The sequence below is a fragment of the Microcaecilia unicolor genome, chromosome 1 (genome assembly GCF_901765095.1).
Source record: "Microcaecilia unicolor chromosome 1, aMicUni1.1, whole genome shotgun sequence".
Taxonomy (NCBI): Eukaryota; Metazoa; Chordata; class Amphibia; order Gymnophiona; family Siphonopidae; genus Microcaecilia; species Microcaecilia unicolor.
The window spans coordinates 744310699-744334455 of NC_044031.1; the positions used below are offsets into that span (position 1 = coordinate 744310699).

General features: G+C 44.5%; 1 protein-coding gene across 1 annotated transcript in view; it reads right to left on the reverse strand.

The window, feature by feature from the left end:
* The window catches only part of AGBL1 (ATP/GTP binding protein like 1), a 1046841-nt gene that overhangs the window by 778973 nt on the left and 244111 nt on the right, over positions 1-23757 (reverse strand). The window contains exons 12-13 of the mRNA XM_030192481.1: positions 17882-17965; positions 7926-8074 (exon numbers count right to left, since the gene is read on the reverse strand). Of these exons, the coding sequence (XP_030048341.1) occupies positions 7926-8074; positions 17882-17965 (233 nt within the window). The remainder of the gene's footprint in view (positions 1-7925; positions 8075-17881; positions 17966-23757) is intronic.

Here is a 23757-nt window from a genome sequence, read left to right on the forward strand (position 1 = left end):
CCAGTCTGCCCAACAAGACAAACTCATATGTGCTACTTTTTGTGTATACCCTACTTTGATTTGTACCTGTCCTCTTCAGGGCACAGACCGTATAAGTCTGCCCAGCACTATCCTCGCCTCCCACCACCGGCTGGCTCTGCCACTCAATCTCGGCTAAGCTCCTTAGGATCCATTCCTTCTGAACAGGATTCCTTTATGTTTATCCCACGCGTGTTTGAATTCTGTTACTGTTTTCATTTCCACCACTAACCACTGTTACCACATCCTCCAGCAAAGAGTTCCAAAGCTTAACTATTCTTTGAGTGAAAAAATATTTTCTCCTAATTGTTTTAAAAGTATCTCCAAGTAACTTCCTCGAGTGTCCCCTAGTCTTTGTACTTTCAGAATGAGTAAAAAATCAATTTACTTCAACTCATTCTACACCACTCAGGATTTTGTAGACCTCAATCATAGTTCCCCTCATCCATCTCTTTTCCAAGCTGAAGAGCCCTAACTTCTTTAGCCTTTCCTCATATGAGAGGAGATCCATCCCCTTTATCATTTAGTCGCTCTTCTTTGAACCTTGTCTAATTCCACTAGAATTCAATAGAAATCAAACAAAATAAAACATGGAAAAGAAAATAAGATGATACCTTTTTTATTGGACCTAACTTAATACATTTCTTGATTAGCTTTCGAAGGTTGCCCTTCTTCGTCAGATCAGGTTCTACATGGAACGTTGCTACTATTTGAGATTCTGCTGTGGAATCTTGTCACTCTTTAGCATTCCGGAATCTTGCTATTCTTTGGGGTTCTACATGTAGAGAGGTGTGGTAGCCGTGTTAGTCCACTCTTAAAGGTTATCAATAGAAATCAAACAAAATAAAACATGGAAAAGAAAATAAGATGATACCTTTTTTATTGGACATAACTTAATACATTTCTTGATTAGCTTTCGAAGGTTGCCCTTCTTCCTATATATACTATCTGCTACCACATTTGCTTATTTCCCATCTGACGAGGAAGGGCAACCCTCGAAAGCTAATCAAGAAATGTATTAAGTTATGTCCAATAAAAAAGGTATCATCTTATTTTCTTTTCCATGTTTTATTTTGTTTGATTTCTATAGATTCTACATGGAATGTTGCTATTCCACTAGCAACATTCCATGTAGAATCTCCAATGGTATCTATTTTACTGTCATAGTAATGCTTGAATGTTTTCACTTATATACACTGTCAGCTAGCACATTTGCTTATTTCCGATCTGACGAAGAAGGGCAACCTTCGAAAGCTAATCAAGAAATGTATTAAGTTATGTCCAATAAAAAAGGTATCATCTTATTTTCTTTTCCATGTTTTATTTGGTTTGATTTCTATAGATTCTACATGGAATGTTGCTATTCCACTAGCAACATTCCATGTAGAAGTCGGCCCTTGTAGATCACCAATGTGGCCGCGCAGGCTTCTGCTTCTGTGAGTCTGACGTCCTGCACGTACGTGCAGGACGTCAGACTCACAGAAACAGAAGCCTGCGCAGCCTTCTACATGGAATGTTGCTAGTGGAATAGCAACATTCCATGTAGAATCTCCAATAGTAGCAACATTCCATGTAGAATCTCCAATGGTATCTATTTTACTGTCATAGTAATGCTTGAATGTTTTCACTTATATACACTGTCAGCTAGCACATTTGCTTATTTCCGATCTGAGGAAGAAGGGCAACCTTCGAAAGCTAATCAAGAAATGTATTAAGTTATGTCCAATAAAAAAGGTATCATCTTATTTTCTTTTCCATGTTTTATTTGGTTTGATTTCTATTGATAACCTTAAGAGTGGACTAACACGGCTACCATGCTCCTCTACACTAGAATTCAGAAAGAGCATTTTCACTTTTGATTATGTTTGTATGAAGCACGAACCTGACCAACTGAAGATAAACCCTGAAGGTATCATGATATATGTTAACAGCTAGCAAGAGGTTAATTTAATCATACAGTTTAATATACTGACAACTAAAAACCCGATACTGTACTATAGGTCCAAACCATAAATCTCACAGTTGTTCCCACAGCTATTCAAACCATTCCATTCTTTAACACACAGTACATAAGCTAAAAATTAAATCATTTTTCATGTTACATTTTTCCTTGCACACCAGAAATGTTATTCCCCTCGCTCTGAAGGGACCAGCTATAAAACAGAAATATCATATGGATTACAGCAGAAACCACCTTTTCTAATGATGAGGTCAGCTGTTTCTTGCCCTTCGAATTTTGTAGCTCTGAAGTCTATCAGGAGGAAGCACACCTCTTTTGATATCTCAGATTCTTACTGCTGAATATAAAGTTTTGAAGTAGCTCTACATTTAGACAAGTGAAAATAGACAACTGATTAGAAAACAGCTCCTTAGAATTAAGCAGGGCTTTTCTTGAGGGGGTACTTGGGGGTACTGAGTACCGGCACCTTTTCCGTTGTCTGCTAAAATTGACCCACGGACACCAAGTTTTAATGAAAGAGCTCAGGCTCTACACACCAATTCTGCCTTGTCATAGATTCTGTGACTGGTTGCAGGGGGCCTGGCTATTATGGGGCGGGTCCTTCAGTGATCACCCCCCATCCCTGAAGGGTGGTCTACCATTTGAGTACCAGCACCTTTTTTTGCTAGAACAAAAAGGAACTGGAATTAAGGGAACGACCCAAAATCAAAAGGAATAGAGGTTGAATTCCCAACCCTACTTATGAGAACTGTTCTGCATTTGGAAAAAAAAAGAGGGGTGGTTTGATTTCAAAGGTTCAGGCCACAGCTAATGCAGAGATGGTTGTCATTTTTTAGTACAGCGGACAAAAACCTGTCTCATCAATCAAGTGTTTGAAGGGGATATTTCTCAAATAGCCAATCAGGATCTTTTCGAGGGTAATTATTATTATTATTAGCATTTGTATAGCGCTACCAGACGCACGCAGCGCTGAACACCTGATACAAAGAGACAGTCCCTGCTCAAAAGAGCTTACAATCTAAATAATCTTTTAAAATATTTTCACATGTAAGTGGGCTCTTATAAGATTAATTCATGCCTAGACGTATGAAGAGTACAAGCCAGCACATCCTTGAATAATATAAAACCAGGAGCACATTATCCCACTTTTTATTCATTATCGTTGGTTACCGGTAAGCTTCAGAATACAATTTAAAATTTTGGTCCTTACACATAAGGGGCTAGATTCTATATATGGTGCCTGAAAAATCCGCACAGTAAAAAAAATACGCCTGGGCGTATTCTCTAAAGTATGCCTAAATTTTATAGAATAGGCTTAAATTTCCACATGGTATATAGAATACACCAAGTGCCTCTCCATGCGACCAAATTTTGGAGACAGCCATTTAGGCCATGTTTTACTTGGTGTAAATCCTGATGCCTATATTAGCACATAGTAACATAGTAACATAGTAGATGACGGCAGAAAAAGACCTGCACGGTCCATTCAGTCTGCCCAACAAGATAAACTCATATGTGCTACTTTTTGTGTATACCTTACCTTGATTGCTACCTGTCCTTTTCAGGGCACAGACCGTATAAGTCTGCCCAGCACTATCCCCGCCTCCCACCATCAGCTCTGGCATAGACCGTATAAGTCTGCTCAGCACTATCCCTGCCTCCCAACCTCCAGTCCCGCCTCCCACTACCGGCTCTGCTATCCAATCTCGGCTAAGCTCCTGAGGATCCATTACTTCTGAACAGGATTCCTTTATGCTTAGCCCACGCATGTTTGAATTCCGTTACCGTTTTCATCTCCACCACCTCCCGCGGGAGGGCATTCCAAGAATCCACTACTCTCTCCGTGAAAAAATACTTCCTGACATTTTTCTTGAGTCTGCCCCCCTTCAATCTCATTTCATGTCCTCTCGTTCTACCGCCTTTGCATCTCCGGAAAAGGTTCGTTTGCAGATTAATACCTTTCAAATATTTGAACATCTGTATCATATCACCCTCCAGGGTACACATGTTCAGGTCGGCAAGTCTCTCCTCATACGTCTTGTAACGCAAATCCCATACCATTCTCGTAGCTTTTCTTTGCACATAGATTTTAGAAACACCCTTTCCACGTCCATAACTATGCCCCCTTTTCAACTGTGTGACTTGGAATTTACGAACACCACGTTACAGAATACATTTATTAGTGAGTTGTATGCGTAAGTCGTAATTAATGCCAATTAATTCTGATAATTGCTTGTTAACATCCAATTGACAGTGCTGATTAGCTAGTTAACCAATTAAGTTATGCACATTGTTACAGAATATGCTTGGATTTCTGCACAGAAATGAAGGCGCGATATACAGAATTGGGGGGAAGGAATATTATGAGCAAGTATCATCGCCCTTGAGGAAATTAATAACATTTTACCTGTTAGGGATTGATGTTCTTCAGAATCCTTATGTTTGGGTATTCCTGGGCTTACAGTGGCCCTGCTGAACAGTTCACATCAGCGAGTATTTTCTGTAATGGTCCCTGTCCTTTGGAATAAGCTTTCCCTAAGGTTGAGGGCAGAACGTTGTTTGATGTGTTCTAAGTGATTATTGAAAGCTTATTTGTTTTCATTGGCTTTCTCTACCGTTAATTAGGGAGAGTTATTAATTTTCTTTTCTAGATTTAGATATGGCTGCTCTGTGTGCTTTCATATTTTTTACTGTAGTTCTTTTCTTTTCTTGCATTTTATTGCAAACCGCTTTGATAATGTATTATGTAAGGCAATATGGGGCCCTTTTACTAAGCCACGTAAGCGCCTATGCGTTCCCAATGCACGCCATTCCAGAGTTAACACCCGGCTACCACATGGCCAGGGTGGTAATTTCATTTTTGACGTACGTCCACTACATACGTCAGAAAATAATTTTTATTTTCTGGCGTGCGGTGCTACTGGGCGTTAAAAGGCATTTAACGTGTGTAGACCATTACCGCCCGGTTAACACATGAGACCTTACCGCTAAATCAATGGCACGTCTAATGCCGCACGTCCATTTTCAGTCAAAATTTTAAAAAGGCTTTTTTTACAGGTGCGCTGAAAAATGGATCTGCACTCATCCAAAACACGCACCTACTCTACCGTGGCCATTTTTCAGCGCACCTTAGTAAAAGGACACCTGTATGAACTATAAACTATAATAAGGGGTAAAGTCTATAGATGATGCTCAAACTTAGGCGCTGGGAAAAATCTATTCTTGAGTTCTATTCTGTAAAGAGTGCGCCGGGCTGAGTGCCCTTTATAGAATAGCGCTTAGAGCAGATCCTGTGTCCAACTTTAGGCGCAACGACTGAAGCCTGTTGAAACCTGGTGTAAATCCTGGTGTGCAAGTTGAGTATAACCCCAGCATTTTATAACACAGAGCTCAAATAACCGTAACACCCCTGACACTCACCCATACCCCTACCATGGCCATGCCCCCCTTTTGGGATGTGAACAAGCCATTTCGGGTGTGCAGCATTACAGAACAGGTAGATGCATGCCTAGATCTAAATTAGTGCCAATTAACTCCAAGTAAGGCCAATAATTGTTTGTTAGCACCCAGCGCTATAGAAATGATAAGTTGAAGTAGTACTGACTAGTTTACGCCAGGGGCGTATCTGCGTGGGGCCACAGGGGCCTGGGCCCCCGCAGATTTCGCCCTGGACCCCCCTACTGCCGCCGTGGGTACCTTTGCTGGTGGGGGACCCCCAACCCACACCAGCCGAGGTCCGCTTCCTCCTGCCGCTGCGAGGTTTTTTAAGTTCTTCATCGGGATTCGTCCTCCGTCACTCTGTGCTGCTGTTCAAAGAAGCTGCTAGCTGAATGCAGTTTCGGACTGAGTCTGACGTCGCTGCTGCACGTTGTACATGAGTCTGACGTCCTGCATGTACAACGTGCAGCAGCGACGTCAGACTCAGTCCGAAACTGCATTCAGCTAGCAGCTTCTTTGAACAGCAGCACAGAGTGACGGAGGACGAATCCCGATGAACTTAAAAAACCTCGCAGCGGCAGGAGGAAGCGGACCTCGGCTGGTGGGGGACCCCAACCCCCACCAGCAAAGGTACCCACGGCGGCAGGGGGGGGTCGGAAATGGCGGCGGCGGCAACGGCTGGGGGGGGCTATAATGTGCCCCCTCACTCTGGCTTCGGCCCCCGCTACCGCCGACTTTCAGATACGCCCCTGGTTTACGTGCAAGAAAGGGATCTGGGTGTCGTCGTCGATAACACACTGAAACCTTCTGCTCAGTGTGCTGCTGCGGCTAGGAAAGCGAATAGAATGTTGGCTATTATTAGGAAAGGTATGGAAAACAGGTGTGAGGATGTTATAATGCCGTTGTATCGCTCCATGGTGTGACTGCACCTTGAGTATTGTGTTCAATTCTGGTCGCCGCATCTCAAGAAAGATATAGTAGAATTGGAAAAGGTGCAGCAAAGGGCGACTAAAATGATAGCGGGGATGGGACGACTTCCCTATGAAGAAAGACTAAGGAGGCTAGGGCTATTCAGCTTGGAGAAGAGACAGCTGAGGGGAGACATGATAGAGGTATATAAAATAATGAGTGGAGTGGAACAGGTGGATGTGAAGCGTCTGTTCACGCTTTCCAAAAATACTAGGACTAGGGGGCATGCGATTAAACTACAGTGTAGTAAATTTAAAACAAATCAGAGAAAAATTTTCTTCACCCAACGTGTAATTAAACTCTGGAATTCATTGCTGGAAAATGTGGTGAAGGCGGTTAGCTTAGCAGAGTTTAAAAAGGGGTTGGACGGTTTCCTAAAGGACAAGTCCATAAACCACTACTAAACGGACTTGGAAAAATCCAAAATCCCAGGAATAACATGTATAGAAAGTTTGTATGTTTGGGAAGCTTGCCAGGTGCCCTTGGCCTGGATTGGCCGCTGTCGTGGACAAGATGCTGGGCTCGATGGACTCTTGGTCTTTTCCCAGTATGGCATTACTTATGTACTTATAATCTGGACTCTGCGCCCAATTTGGGTGTTCAACTTTGGATGACTTATTTAGAATCCAGGGGAAGGTGTGATCAGGGGCAGAGAGGGCATGAGAGTCCAGATTTACTCTTGTGCTTTATAAAGTGTACTGTACATGATTGTGCATATTCTGCTAGATAAAATCCAAGGAGTAGGATAAATTGGCTCTTCCAAAAAAACCAAAGGAGACCCTCGTTCAAAAGGTGACCTTTACTGACACAATTCAAATGACTCAACACAGCTGCTGGCTGGCTTTTTTTTCCCTGTCAGAAGTTTTCATGTACGCCCACTTACCCCTGACCGATATTACTCATATGACCTTATGCATATGAACTTGGAAATAATACCTACATCCGCACAACGAACACTGGGAGACTCCTGAAGAAGGTTTTCTGATGCCGAAACACAGCAGCTGTTTCGAGTCATTTGAATTGCGTCAATAAAGATCACCTTTTGAACGAACATCTCCCTTGCTTTTTCGGAAGAGCCAATTTACCCTACTCCTTGGATGTTATCTTGCTGACACACGTAGGGACTGAACGTTCCTCCACCTTTGTGTGGTTGTGCATATTCTGCTCCCATACATTTACACCTGCACTCAAGCAGATATAATGGCCACACTTTCAATCTACTTTAATGACTACTGGAGTTGACAAAATGTAACACAGAATAACTTATCAAAGACCTCAGCGGTGCTACTTAATGAGTATAACTAATCTAATCAAGATTTAGACACCATCATTGTCAATGGTCTTTCCATTTTCAAAATATTTTATATTTTTGTAATTTTATATCCACTCTAACCAGACTAAAGAAATGCACTTATCTTATGTCAGCTCAGATCCTTGATATCAACAGATTTGTGTATAAATTCCTTTGAGTCTATAGCAAACTCTGTGCAAATGTAGAAAATTTGCAGAATTAACTTCAACACCTGATTCAAACCCTTACCGTAATTAAACTGGCTGTTGAATTTTTCGCAGTTGAGGATATTGAAACGATAAGGTACACCAGCCTTCATTAAGCTCACCTCGAAGTAGAACCACTGATGATGCAGATAAGTGTTAATATCTGTATTCATAATCAAGTCATATTCAAACCTATAAAGCAAACAAGTGAGACATTAGAGTGGCAAGCTGTGAATTAGAGAGAAGAAAAGGTTTGTATCACTGTAGCACATCATTATTGTTGGTACATGTGTAATGTTCTTAGATGCAAAGTCATGTTGACTACTTTCTGATTGAGAACACTATGATTTCTTGATCTCGAGTATTCATGTGTGGAATAGCTTCAGTGGCATTCACTTTATCTTTCATGGAACAGTAAAAAATAGATATCAATCAACAGAGTCACTGAAGTCTTGAAACGGTGTTATTTGTTTGTTTGTGTGTGTGTGTGTATTACGTTGGCTTTTACCTTTCTTTTACGTGGAGGGGCATAATCGAAAGGGACGCCCAAGTTTTCCTGGGGCCTTCCTCGCAGGACGGCTCCAGCAAGGGACGGGGAAACCCGTATTATCGAAACAAGATGGGCGGCCATCTTTAATTTCGATAATACGGTCGGGGACGCCCAAATCAGCAAATTTAGGTCAACCTTAGAGATGGTCGTCCCCAGGACTTGGTCATTTCTGATTTTCAGCGATAATGGAAAGCGAGGACATCCATCTCAGAAACGACCAAATCCAAGCCATTTGGTCATGGGAGGAGCCAGTATTCGTAGTGCACTGGTCCCACTAACTGAACGGAAAAAGCCCTTCCCTTACCGATCCCTTAGCAATTCAGAAAGGAACGGGCATGCATGAAGGAAATCGCATGCAAATAAGCTGCACGCTGTTAGTTCATTTGCACATGATTTCCTTCCTAAGGAGGGGAAGCCAGTGCAGAGCAGTCAAGCGTTATGCTTGGTTGCTCTGTGCATGTCAAAGACGGCTTCATACATGCAGACAAGCTGCGTGTATAATAGCCGTCTACAACCATAGAAAAACACAAGTCCACGTGAAAACGTCCAAGTGCTCGTCAGGGATGTCTTTTTTAAGAATATGGGTGTGAAGGATGTCAGCGACGCGTCCAAAATGTGGATGTTTCTGTAAGAAGGACATCCATGCCTTTGCTATGCCTCTGACACCCCCTTTATTTATTTGGATTTTGGATCACAAGTAGCAGCAGTGGGATTTCAACCGGCCACCTCTGGATTGCAAGACCAGTGCTCTAACCACTAGGCCACTCCGCCACTCCATTCCACTCCCTTGAAATTTGGCCGTCCCTGTGGGGGTGGGAGCAGTTCAGGACGTCCAAAATGTTTGAAAGAAGGATGTCCACGCCTTCGTTATGCCTCCGCAGACACACACATACCTTCCCCCATGGACCTGCATACTGCCCCCCTTCCCTCAGGGATGGCCAAATTTCAAGGGAGTGGAGTGGGATGTAGGAGTGGAGAAGTGGCCTAGTGGGTAGAGCACTGGTCTTGCAATCCAGAGGTGGCAGGTTCAAATTCCACTGCTGCTACATGTGACCCAGAATCCAAATAAATAAAGGGGGTGTCAGAGGCATAGCATTCTCACAGAAACATCCACATTTTGGACATCCTCAACTGCATCACAGGGACGGAAACATAGCAAAGGACGTTCTTCACTCATACTCTTAAAAAAAAAAGACAAAAGTTTTTAATGTTTTTTTTCGGGGTGGGAGGTGGATAGTGACCACTGGGGGAGTCAGGGGAAGTCATCCACAATTCCCTCCAGTGGTCATCTGGTCATTTAGGACACATTTTTGTGGCTTGGTCATAAAAAAAGGACCAAGTAAAGCCGGCCAAGTGTTCGTCAGGGACGCCCTTCTTTTTTCCATTATCGCTTGAGGACGCCAATCTGTTAGGCACGCCCCAGTCCCGCCTTCACTACGCCTCCGACATGCCCCAGGAACATTGGTCGTCCCTGCGACAGGAAGCAGTTGGGGACGCCCAAAATCGGCTACTACTACTACTACTACTTAACATTTCTAGAGCACTACTAGGGTTACGCAGCGCTGTACAATTTAACAAAGAGAGACAGTCCCTGCTCAAAGAGCTTACAATCTAATAGACAAGTGAACGGTCGGTCCGATAGGGGCAGTCAAATTGGGGCAGTCTGGATTCACTGAACGGTAAGGGTTAGGTGCCGAACGCAGCATTGAAGAGGTGGGCTTTAAGCAAAGACTTGAAGACGGGCAGGGAGGGGGCTTGGCGTAAGGGTTCAGGAAGGTTGTTCCAAGCATAGGGTGAGGCGAGGCAGAATGAGCGGAGCCTGGAGTTGGCGGTGGTGGAGAAGGGTACAGAGAGGAGGGATTTATCCTGTGAACGGAGGTTACGGGCGGGAACGTAAGGGGAAATGAGGGTAGAGAGGTAGTGAGGGGCAGCAGACTGAGTGCATTTGTAGGTAAGAAGGAGAAGCTTGAATTGAATGCGGTATCCGATCGGAAGCCAGTGAAGTGACCTGAGGAGAGGGGTGATATGAGTATATCGGTTCTGGCGGAATATGAGACGTGCAGCAGAGTTCTGAACAGACTGAAGGGGGGATAGATGGCTAAGTGGGAGGCCGGTGAGGAGTAAGTTGCAGTAGTCCAGGCGAGAGGTAATGAGAGCGTGGACGAGAGTTCGGGTGGTGTGTTCAGAGAGGAAAGGGCGAATTTTGCTGATGTTAAAGAGGAAGAAGCGACAGGTCTTGGCTATCTGCTGGATATGCGCAGAGAAGGAGAGAGAGGAGTCAAAGATGACTCCGAGGTTGCGGGCAGATGAGACGGGGAGGATGAGGGTGTTATCAACTGAGATAGAAAGTGGAGGAAGAGGAGAAGTGGGTTTTGGTGGAAAGACGATAAGCTCGGTCTTGGACATGTTCAGTTTCAGGTGGCGGTTGGACATCCAGGCAGCAATGTCGGATAAGCAGGCCGATACCTTTGCCTGGGTCTCCGCGGTGATGTCTGGTGTGGAGAGATACAGTTGGGTGTCATCAGCATAGAGATGATACTGGAAACCATGAGATGAGATCAGGGAGCCCAGGGAAGAGGTGTAGATTGAGAAGAGAAGGGGTCCAAGGACCGATCCCTGGGGAACACCAACAGATAAGGGGATGGGGGTGGAGGAAGATCCATGAGAGTGAACTTTGAAGGTGCGGTGGGAGAGATAGGAGGAGAACCAGGAGAGGACAGAGCCCTGGAACCCAAATGAGGACAGTGTGGCAAGAAGTAAGTCATGATTGACAGTGTCAAAAGCGGCGGATAGATCCAGGAGGATGAGGATGGAGTAGTGGCCTCTGGATTTGGCAAGGAACAGGTCATTACAGACTTTAGAAAGTGCTGTTTCTGTCGAGTGAAGAGGGCGAAAACCGGATTGAAGCGGATCAAGGATGGCATGAGAGGAGAGAAAATCAAGGCAGCGGCTGTGGACTGCGCGCTCAAGTGTCTTGGAGAGGAAGGGTAGGAGGGAGATGGGGCGGTAGTTGGAGGGACAGGTAGGGTCTAGTGATGGTTTTTTGAGGAGTGGCGTGACTACAGCATGCTTGAAGGTGTCGGGGACAGTTGCAGTGGAGAGAGAGAGGTTGAGGATATGACAGATGGAGGGGGTGATAGTAGGAGAGATGGTGTTAAGTAAGTTGGTGGGAATGGGATCAGAGGAACAAGTGGTGCATTTTGAGGAGGAAAGAAGGCAGGCGGTTTCCTCCTCGGAGATATCAGGAAAGGAGGAGAAGGAGGTCTGGGTTGGTTGGTTGAGGGAGAGGGTTGAAGGGTGAAGAGGAGGAGGTGGCTTGGTAGTGAACTCAAGGTTGATCTTTTGCACCTTGTCGCGGAAGTAGTCAGCCAGTGATTGAGGAGAGAGTGACGGGGGGGTGGGAGCGGAGGGCACTTTGAGGAGGGAGTTAAGGGTGGCGAAGAGACGACGAGGGTTAGAGCTGAGAGAATTAGTCAATTGGGTGTAATAGTCCTGTTTGGCAAGGAATAGTGAGGACTGGAAGGAGGATAGCATGAATTTGTAGTGAAGGAAATCTGAATGGGTGCGAGATTTCCTCCAGAGGCGTTCAGCAGATCGGGCGCAGGAGCGAAGGTAACGGATGCAAGGGGTCAGCCAGGGCTGGGGATTAGTACGCCTTGTGGGACGGGAGGTGGATGGTGCAAGGGTGTCCAGAGCAGAGGAGAGAGTGGCATTGTAAGCGGAGACAGCCTCGTCAACAGACTCGGAGGACATGATGGAGGGGAGGAGATTAGAAATACCCTCTGATAGAAGGATGCTCATCTCCCGATTTGTGTCGAAAGATGGGCACCCTTCTCTTTCGAAAATAAGCCTGATTGTAAAATAGTAGATGAAGGCAGATAAAGACCTGCACAGTCCATCCAGTCTGCCCAACAAGATAAACTCATTGTTTGAGCTACTTTATATATATACCTGACCTTGATTTATCCTTGCCATTTTCAGGGCACAGATTGTAGAAGTCTGCCATGACTAGCTTTGCTTCCCAATTACCGGTGTTGCCATACAATCTCCACTAAGCTTCTGTGGATCCATTCCTTATGAACAGGATTCCTTTGTGTTTATCCCATGTATTTTTGAATTCCACTACCATTTTCATCTCCACCACCCTCTCCATGAAAAAATACTTCCTGACATTTTTCCTGAGTCTGCCCCACTTCAGCCTCAATTCATGTCCTCTAGTTCTACCGCCTTCCCGTCTCCAGAAAAGGTGTGTTTGCGGATTAATACCTTTCAAATATTTGAACGTCTGTTTCATATCACCCCCGTTTCTCCTTTCCTCCAGGGTAGGAGTTGAATGCATAGGACGTCAAAAGTTGACCAAATAATAAATGAAATTTCCCATTTACATTCCCATATCAAACACGCACAAACCTTTCCCCGATTCTGCCATATGTCTTTGTTAAACTTTTGATAAAGAATTCTATATGACTTCCTATGTCATTGAAGAATTCCTTGCTTTTGTTCAAACACCCAGAACAAAAGGGAAAGGGAAATGGGACTTGATATAAAAACAGGACCATTTCACTAACTCTTTTAGCAAGGAATTTTAACTACACTTCCATTGGTATAGTGAACTTTGGCAACATTTGTTAAGGTGTTGTGCTGTCACGTGTGATTCTAGTCATGCCTCATTTGGTACTAAACAATAGTGCACATGATTGCACAAGCACATTAGTGCACGCTAAAATGAACTATTTATGTGCATTAATAGGGAGATATAAATGTGGCTTAATGGGAAAGGGCATTTTCGATATGACATCTAACCGAATATGGCCATTTCTGAACCAGAAAAAGGTCTCTCTTTTTGTTTCACAAATGTACATAAGTAATGCCACACTGGTAAAAGACCAATGGTCCATCGAGCCCAGCATCCTGTCCACGACAGCGGCCAATCCAGGCCAAGGGCACCTGGCGAGCTTCCCAAACGTACAAACATTCTATACATGTTATTCCCGGAATTGTGGATTTTTCCCAAGTCCATTTAGTAGTGGTTTATGGACTTGTTCTTTAGGAAACCATCTAACCCCTTTTTAAACTCTGCTAAGCTAACCGCCTTCACCACGTTCTCCAGCAACTAATTCCAGAGTTTAATTACGCGTTGGGTGAAGAAAGATTTTGTGCTCAGTGTGTTTTACTTTTGTGACTATTTGAAAAAAGAAAAAAAAGTCCAAGGGAAAAACGCACAAAAACATATGGGGGGGGGGGGGTAGTAGACTGGCACCAGAGACATCTCAGCACAGCAGTGGGGTACCCTAGAGGGCACTGTAGTGGACTTCACATAAAGGTCCCAGGTACACATTTCACCCTTACCCCCTTATATTGTATTGTGAGCCCCCCACATATAGGTGACACCTGTTGTGGGGTTCGGTTGGGTACAGTAGTTTTTTGTTGCTTTTTGGATGGCTCACAGTTTACACCACAAGTGTATCAGTTAAACTGGGTTGTGGGCCACTAGACTTCTCCAGGGACCTGCTTGCTGCTCTAATAGGACTGGCCATAACATCAGATGCTTTCATAGAGGCTGGTATGTACTCTTTCTTTCCCATCTTTGGGGGGTGGGAGGGGCTCAGTGAACACTGTGGGAATAAGGGAGAGGTCATGCCTTAATCCCTCTAGGGGTCTTCTGGTCATTTAGGGCACCTTTTTGTGACTTATTCGTGACTGAAACAGGTCCAGACCAAAACATCTAACTTTTGCCCCTGAAAGTTTTTACTTTCTTCCAGTGTGCTGCGGCGGCTAAGAAAGCACACAGAATGTTAAGTATTATTAGGAAAGGGATGGAAAACAAACACAAGGATGTTATAATGCCGTTGTATCGCTCCATGGTGCGACCGCACCTCGAATATTGTGTCCAATTCTGGTCGCCGCATCTCAAAAAAAGATATAAAGGAATTGGAGAAGGTGCAGAGAAGGGCGACGAAAATGATAAAAGGATGGAACGACTCCCCTATGAGGAAAGGCTGAGAAGGTTAGGGCTCTTCAGCTTGGAGAAAAGGTGGCTGACGGGTGATATGATAGAAGTCTACAAGATAATGAGCGGAGTAGAGCGGACAGATGTGAAGCGTTTGTTTACACTTTCAAACAACAATAGAACCAGGGGACACAAGATGAAGCTAGAATGTGGTAGATTTAAAACAAATAGCAGAAAATGTTTCTTTACTCAGCGTATAGTTGGACTCTGGAACTCATTGCCGGAGAATGTAGTTTCAGCAGCTGGCCTTACGGAGTTTAAGGGGGGTTTGGACAGATTCCTGAGGGAAAAGTCCAATGAACATTATTAAAAAATCTTTTTTTTTTTTTTTTTTGGGGGGGGGGGGTGCCGGGTTCTTGAAGCCTGGATTGGCCGCTGTCGGAGACAGGATGCCGGACTTGATGGACACTTGGTCTTTTCCCAGTATGGCGGTGCTTATGTGCTTCTGTGCTTATTATGGCAGAAAAACATCCAAGTTTTGGGAATGCCCAAATCATACTCTCACCATGCCTCCGACATGCCCCCTTGTGATTTGGACATATTGCAGAGGAACTACACAGGAAAACGTCTTTAAAATGTGTTGCAAAAATAGCTATTTGGACATTTCAGCAAGAAAAACATTTATCTCCTGCTTCGTGCTACTTTTTGGATGTTTTTCTCTCCACTCCATGTATTGCTGTTGAGATTTGCCTCTCTCCCCCATCCCTGATAAAATATTCATAATTTCAAGGTCTGAACCTTCCCTCAGAAAAGTAACAATAAACATTTAAGATGTCTACTTACTCACGTATTTGCACAGCTTTCCGGAGGTTTCCCGATTCAAATTTGGAGTAGAATTTTAAAGAATCCAGCTCATCAGAATTTTGAAGGGGGCTAAAACAAAGTAGAGACATAGATGTGCTTTACTGGTAACAAATACAGAATGTCAAAGCTACTTGCAAGCAGACCCTAGTGAGGATGGAGCATGAGGCAACTGGGCACGTCTATAAACAGGGCAGTATCACTGTGAGGGAGTGGGTGATAGAGGGGCCCTTTTACTAAGCCGCATAAGCGTCTACGCACACCCAACGTGTGCCAAAATGGAGCTACCGCATGGCTACCATGTGACCCTTGCGATAATTTCATTTTTAGCGCGCATCCACTAAGCATGCCCCAAAAATATTTTTTTATTTTCTGGCGTTTGGCGCGTGTGAGACTTTACCACTAGGTCAATGGCTGGCGGTAAGGTCTCACCCCCCAAAATGGACGCGCGGCAATTTTGATTTTGTCGTACGTCCATTTTCGGCAAAAATTTTTAAAAAAGGGCTTTTTTTACATGCGCGCTGAAAAATGGATTGGCGTGCACCCAAAACCCACGCCGACACTACCGCGAGCCATTTTTCAGCGCACCTTAGTAAACGGATCCCATAGTGAAGAGCACTCCCTCACAGATATTGCAATTACGTCACCTTACAGCAGGGGATGCTAGCTGTGCCACCTTAGGGTAGGTGGAACAACCCTGTTGAGTCAAGGGGGCAGGGCTCAGGCAGGGAGGATTTTAAATGCCCCGAAACTGAATAGATCGGGAAGTCCCCGAGTGCAGCGGACTCCAAGAGTGCGACAAGCAGAGCTGTAGTACCAGGAAGAGCCTGGGGAAGAAGGGTGGCTTTAGCAGAGTCTGCTACCCTGTGACAGAAGCAGAAGCAGATTTGAGGTAGAATAAGTTTATCTTACAACCTGGTTGACAGTGGGAATTGGGAAGTCAGGGCCAAGTGGTACCCAGTGTGAAATGTTGAAACTGGAATGGCAGAGATTCCAGGAAGAGACAAGATGGTTGGTTTGCCTGGTGGAGGGGTGACCAAACGTGTATCATGGGCCCACAGGAGCAGGCCAAGGGAGAGAGAGTTTATGAGTATAAGAAGTGACTTTGTATATCTAGTATCCCTGACCTGTGTAGAGAAAAGGTCACATATTTCTCTGCATGTAGGGTTACCATATGGCTCCAGAAAAAGCCGATAAGTAATTATGCAGAGCTGGCGCTAAAAAGATTACAGGGGGAATGTCCTTGAGACAGCTCGCTTTCGAGCGAAACGTGCATGTCGGACAATAGAACCCCTGGGTCCGACTGGACAAGTTTTCAAAAAGATAAGTTTAAAAAATTATACAAAAATTATACAAGCTTTATTTGAGAAAAAAAGAGAATGCTACCTTAAAGTGAATCTATGAAGAAGTTGATGTTATATACATCACTAACCAGAGTGGCTGAGAAACATTCAACAGTTACTATTGTGTTATATCAATGGAGGAAAAAGCCTCTGTATTCCCGTTTCAGAACATAATCGTGTCTGTTAAACCAGGGTGGAATCTTCATTGGCTGAAAAAAAACTCCAATTTAAACTTTAATAAACAAAACGTCACATCAAACGAACACTTACCTTTAGTGCTGCCAATGCATTTGCAATCTGGTTTCACTCTTGTGCGCCCGACGGGGTCCCGTTTCGCCATCTTTGGCTTTATCAACGGAACAACCACATATTGCGATGTGAATCTGCTTACTATGCTGTGCGGTTTTATTTGAATGTTTCTCAGCCACTCTGGTTAGTGAAATAAGTTTTGTTTCGAATAACAGTGGCAGTATCCGATTTGATGTTATATACATCGCCAAAAAATTCATATTGTTGGCGGTGAACATCACTGAGGTCACTGGGAATTGTATATAAAGTATATTTAAAGTGAAAGAAAAGCTAAAGTATTAGATTGAGATAGATGTGAATAAGTTTTTCTGAATGCACATTGAATCTATACTGGACACCAAGAAGTTTCATATTAGATCATTCCAGAAAAAGGACGACACATTGAGCCAGTCAGGATTTTGCTTCCATTGAAAGCAATGGAAGTAAAATCCAGACTGGCTCAATCTGTCCTCCTTTTTCCGGAGCCAAATGGTAACCCTATCGGCATGTAAATAAATATTATACTTTCACTTTTAACCCCTATGTGGCTGTGTTTTACTAAGTGCCCAGGCCTGTCTGCGGAGTCCCACTATCACAGTCAAATAGAAGGAATAAATTCCTTTATTAAACTGAAGTCGTAGTAGTTTGTAAGTATAAACAGATAATCAACATTGTCAGATACTAAACTTTTATATTTGAAATGGGGGACTCCTAACAGGCGTAAAAGTTATGCTTAATAGAATCAAGGGTTCTATTTTCCCCTGCCTTTAAAGCAAGGCCTTATTATCCACCACATACTCTAATGCAAAGTATCAACAGTAATCATCATAATAATAAAGAAAGCAAAGGTTACAACCAAATGCATAAGACCCAATATCCTTTATCTTTCATATTATATATATTATATATTCATATTATATTGCATGTAATCCTTCTGAACTTAAACACAAAGGGTTTAGAGTAATTGAAACTCAGTTTGCAGCTGTTCAAGATAAAAACGTAAGTACCTTGGATCATCCAAGTCAAATACAACTCTGTTAAGAATATCATCTGGCTTCAGTAAGCGCTGGATATCTTCAAAAATTTTGGATCTGGAAAGAAAGAAATGAACATCACCCTTAGCTCAGAAACATACATCTCTCTATATAAAACGCACCTCCAACATTCTGAAGCCTCCACAAGTCCCAACGTTCTAAATGCATGGTGGTGAAACCCAGAATTCGCCCATGAGTGTTGCCCCCGCCCCCTGCATCAAACGTCATGACATCGAGGGCAGACCAATGACACTCAACCAATCGCATCGCGAACCCGTTACTAAGCGACGGAACGTGACATAAGACACATCGCGGAACAATGAAAACCAGCATCACACAGTTGCTACGCGACGTCAACAGCAACGCTAAAAGGACCATATAGATCTCTTCTCTCCACACAAACAACAGACACGGAGGGCATAGGAGGGAAGGAAAGAAACCAGCACATACGCACACACTCTCACTCTTAACTGGCTATAATGAGCAACTGACCTACCACTATCACAGGGACTGCTAGCACCTCTCTCTCTCTCACACACACACACACACACATACAGACGGGACATAGAGGGACACACATATACACACTCTCTCACACAGACACACAAACACACCTCAAATGGTTCAGCTGTCCTATGTAAAATTTCACTGCTGTCTCTTCATTTTCACCCTACCTGTGCACACTCTCTTTCACACAGAAACACACACACACACAGACACACATACATATACACACTCTCACTCTCTCTATAGCCTTGCTAGCGCCCGTTTCATTTGTTTACGAAACGGGCCTTTTTTACTAGTGTACAAATAAATGAATAAAAACTGGCTTTGGAAAATGAGGGGTATCCTACAAAAGGTGAAACTTCTATGTCAGGCAGCAGAGCTGGGATATTTTTATTTTTGTATTATTTTTAGAGCATGACAAGAATGATGGGATAGAGTAGATGGGGGCAATGGGACTTTTACTGTCATCATCTGCTATGTTGTTTTAACAACATCCATTCAAGTATTTATATACCACTTAGACCTAAGTGGTTTACAGTTTCATTTTACAGGTGCTGGGTCTGACCCTAGTGGGCTCATAGTCTAAGTAGTACATTCTACTACTGTTGTACCTGGGGCAATGAAGGGTTAAGTGACTTGCCCAGGGTCACATGATGCTGCAGAGGGAATTGAACCTGGTTCCCCAGGATCTCAACCTACTGCTGACCATCAAGCAGCAGTACTACTACTACTACTACTTAGCATTTCTAAAGCGCTACTAGGGTTACGCAGCGCTGTACAAGTTTAAACATGGGGAAGGACAGTCCCTGCTCAAGAAAGCTTACAATCTAAAGGTAACAAACTATGTAGTCAGTGTAGGTATCATGAATGGGGAAGGTGGTTAGGCGCCAAAAGCAAGGGAGAAGAGATGGGCTTTGAGTAAGGACTTGAAAATGGGCAAGAATCAAACCCAGTTCCCCAGGTCCGCAACCTGCTACAATAACCATTAGGCCACTCCTCCACTCCACTCTGACTTCTCTTTACTTCATTGATTTTGATTGTTAGCTACATAGTAAACATAGCAGATGACGGCATAAAAAGACCTGCACGGTCCATCCAGTCTGCCCAACAAGATAACTCATATTTGCTGCTTTTTGTGTATACCCTACTTTGATTTGTACCTGTGCTCTTCAGGGCACAGACCGTATAAGTCTGCCCAGCACTATCCCCGCCTCCCAACCACCTGCCCCTCCTCTCAACCACCGGCTCTGGCACAGACCGTATAGGTCTGCCCAGCACTATCCCCGCCTCCCAACCACCTGCCCCTCCTCCCAACCACCGGCTCTGGCACAGACCGTATAGGTCTGCCCAGCACTATCCCCGCCTCCTAACCACCTGCCCCTCCTCTCAACCACCGGCTCTGGCACAGACCGTATAGGTCTGCCCAGCACTATCCCCGCCTCCCAACCACCTGCCCCTCCTCTCAACCACCGGCTCTGGCACAGACCGTATAGGTCTGCCCAGCACTATCCCCGCCTCCCAACCACCTGCCCCTCCTCCCAACCACCGGCTCTGGCACAGACCGTATAGGTCTGCCCAGCACTATCCCCACCTCCCAACCACCGGCTCTGGCACAGACCGTACAAGTCTGTCCAGCACTATCCCCGCCTCCTAACCACCTGTCCCGCTGCCCACCACCGGCTCTGGCACAGACCGTACAAGTCTGTCCAGCACTATCCCTGCCTCCCAACCACCAGCCCCGCCTCCCGATCTTGACTAAGCTCCTGAGGATCCATTCCTACATTGGTGTATGTTTTTTGCAGACTGATGTAAGCCACATTGAGCCTGCCCATGGGTGGGAAAATGTGGGATATAAATGCTATAAATAAATAAAATGTTCAAAAGCAGGTTAACCATGGAAAATTGCCCACCACAGGCTGGATTATGACACTGAAAATAGGTGCTAGAAAAAAAAAATCAGCTCTAATGGGTGCTCCTAGTGGGGATTTTTGCATCCTGGGCGCAGATCCTCCACATTCTATAACGCCGTGTGTAAATCATTAGAATGCCATTGACCCACCCATGCCCCTCTCATGGCCACGCCCCCCTCTGGGTTGCAAGTGAGAGGATTTGGGCGTGGATCATTATAGAATTGCTCACAGCCAGATCCTCACATGCAGATCTAAATTAGGGCCAATTGACATCAATAATTGATTGTTAGCAGTCCATTATTGGTTGTCCATGGCTCATTAAGTAATTTCTTTGCATGTGGATTCTCAGAATCGTGCACAAATTTGGAAGCCATTTATAGAATCTGGGGGCAAGAGTACACATAAAAGTGGCGATGTGGGAGGGCGGTGGGAACATATTGGCATATTTGGTGGTCATGCACAGCTTTGCAAGACTTTTGGGGAGAACAGGGGCGTAGCCAGATGGCCAATTTTGGGTGGGCCTGAGCCTAAGGTGGGTGGGCATGGAATTCATCCCCCCCCCTCCCTGCCCACAAACCCCAAATATTAAATACTTGAACTGGCGGGGATCCCCAAACCCTGCCAGCTGAAGATTTCCTCCTCCTCCTCCTCATGCAGCCAGCACTCTTCAAAACAGCAGCCAGCAGCATTTGCTTCAAATTGATGTCTACTGCCGGCAGGCCATGCATGTTCAGTGCTTTTGCATGTGCGAAAACTGAGCATGTGCAGAAGGGTCAGTCTCAGCTTCAGTTCAAGGCAAGTGCTGCTGGCTGACATTTGGAAGTGGGGACTACCCAAGGACAGAAAATCTTCAGCTGGCAAGATTTGGGGATCCCCACCAGCCACAGCAAGAGTGTCACAATTTTGGGTGGGCCTGAGTCCACCCAGGCCCACCTGTGGCTACGCCACTGGGGGGGAAGTTGCACGTAGTCTCACGCTGGTTTTGGGCAGAGAATTTCCATGTGAACCTAAATGGTGCCTCTTGGGATGGGGGAATAGAAGAGGGCTAAAGTGGCAGAGACGTATAAAGCGCCTTTGTTTGGCAGCGGCAAAGACGACCATAGCACTCCATTGGAAGTCCAAGACGGGTCCTACCAAGCAGCAATGGATAGCGAAAATCAAGTTGTTGGCTGAGATGGACAAAATGACAGATCGCAGAGTGGGGCACTTTAATCAAGAAGTGACAGAATGGGTACACCTGGAGCGTCTAGGGGTGGTTACATGAACGTTGTAGATAATAGAGTGTATGTGAGGGTTTGGGGAATGGAGGGCGTGTAGCTGAGGGGAGGGGGGAAGGGAGTAGGGAGGGTTGGTCAGGGAGCAAGATATGGATAAATAAGGAGGGAGGGGAATTATATAGAGAGCAGTTGCTTTTTATGGAGCTCTCAATAAAAATTAAAAGTTAAAAAAAAAGTGTATACATTATTCCACAACATGCTTACTTTCACCTGCATTTAGGGGTCCTTTTACAAAAACTCGCTAGCGTTTTTAGCGCATGCTAAAAATAAGCATATGCTAAACAGAGTTGTCCATATATTTCTATTTAGCATATGCTAATGATTAGAGCACCCTAAAACCGCTAGCACACCTTTGTAAAAGGACCCCTTAGTGAAGGCATTTCTGGGGGTGAGCTTATGGAAAAAAACACTACTACTGTTACTACTAATAATTATTATTATTATTTCTATGGTACTACAATGCTTTATACAAACATGTCTGAGACAGTTCCTGCTCAACAGAGGTTACAATCCATTCAAGACAGACCAACAGGAGAAATAAGGGATTTGGGAGGTATTCGTTATGAGAATAATTAAAACACACTTGCGTAGTGAACAAGTGAATAAGGGGTTATAAGTGCATTCACTCTGCCGCTCCCCAGTACCTCTCCACTCTTGTCTCTCCCTATGTCCCCCCTTGAGTGCTCCGTTCTGTAGATAAATGTCTCTTATCTGTCCCTTTCTCCTCTACTGCTAATTCAAGACTCCGTTCCTTTTATTCTCGCTGCACCTCACGCCTGGAATAGACTTCCCGAGCCTGTACGTCTAGCCCCGTCTTTGGCCGTTTTCAAGTCCAAACTCAAAACCCACCTCTTTACCGCTGCTTTTGACTCCTAACTCACTTGCCCTGTCCTTTATCCTCACCGCTTTATTCCCTTACCCTTAATTGTTCTGTCTGTGTACTGTCTTAGCTAGATTGTAAGCTCTTTGAGCAGGGACTGTCTTTGTGTATGGTGTACAGCGCTGCGTATGCCTTGTAGCGCTATAGAAATGATAAGTAGTAGTAGGGTTAAGAGCTAAAAACAGCCTCAAAAATGTGGGTTTTGAAGGTGGAATTGAATAGGTCTAGGGACAGAGCATGACACACTGACTCAGGAAATCTATTCCAGTCATACGACATAGATGGAAGGAATGGAGTCTGGTAGTGGAGGAGAAGACTACAGACAAGAGTAACTTACTTGATGAACAGAGTACTGAGGGGCCATAAAATGAATGTACTTATGGTTTATTTCAATATTTAATATATTATCCTTCCTAAGAACATCTCAGCGAAGTTTAAAGCACAATAAGCAGAGAGGACTTAACTGGATAAATATTAAATCAGGGAGTGCCAGGGAGATAAACTTCCTAGATGTAATAAACAGCTGCTTCTTGGAGCAACTGGTCCAGGAGCCGACAAGAAGGGGAGCCATTTTAGATCTAGTCCTTGGTGGCATGCAGGGCATAGTACGAGAGGTAATGGTGTTGGGTCCCCTGGGAAACAGTGATCATAACATGATCGAGTCTGAGCTACTATCTGGAATGAAGCCACAAAGCAGATCTACTGTAGCTGCATTCAATTTTCGAAAGGGCGACTATAATAAAATGAGGAAAATGGTTAAAAAGAAGCTAAAAGGATTGATTGCAAAGGTTAGGCCACTAAGGGCCGCTTTTACCAAGCTGTGCAGGCCCCGGCTGAATATCAGGACCAGAATAAGAGCTGGCAGCCAGGACATGCCCAGATAGGCCTGGATATTCACTGTTGACGCCGGGATATAGCCTGGCATTGAATACCTGCGTCTAATTGAACCAACAGTGGTCAGTGCTTTAAAATAAACACTGATCACCACTTGCACTTGTGCTAACTGCACAAGACAGCACACGATAAATATGGTTTATGGTTTATTTCACTTGATAGGCTGCTCTTCCTTCAAGCTAAAATCTTGATGTGTCAGTGTTGGATTGTTTAACTTCTTGGCTGTTTAACCCTACCCTCTCATTCGTACTCTGTTGCTGTGTATTTTGCTGATTTTTGTTGTCCTGTGCCATTCCTACGCTTTTGTTATCTAAGGTTTTACTGGTTTCTGTCTGTTTGTTTAATGCCAACATGCATTTGTTCAGTTGTACTACCCCACTA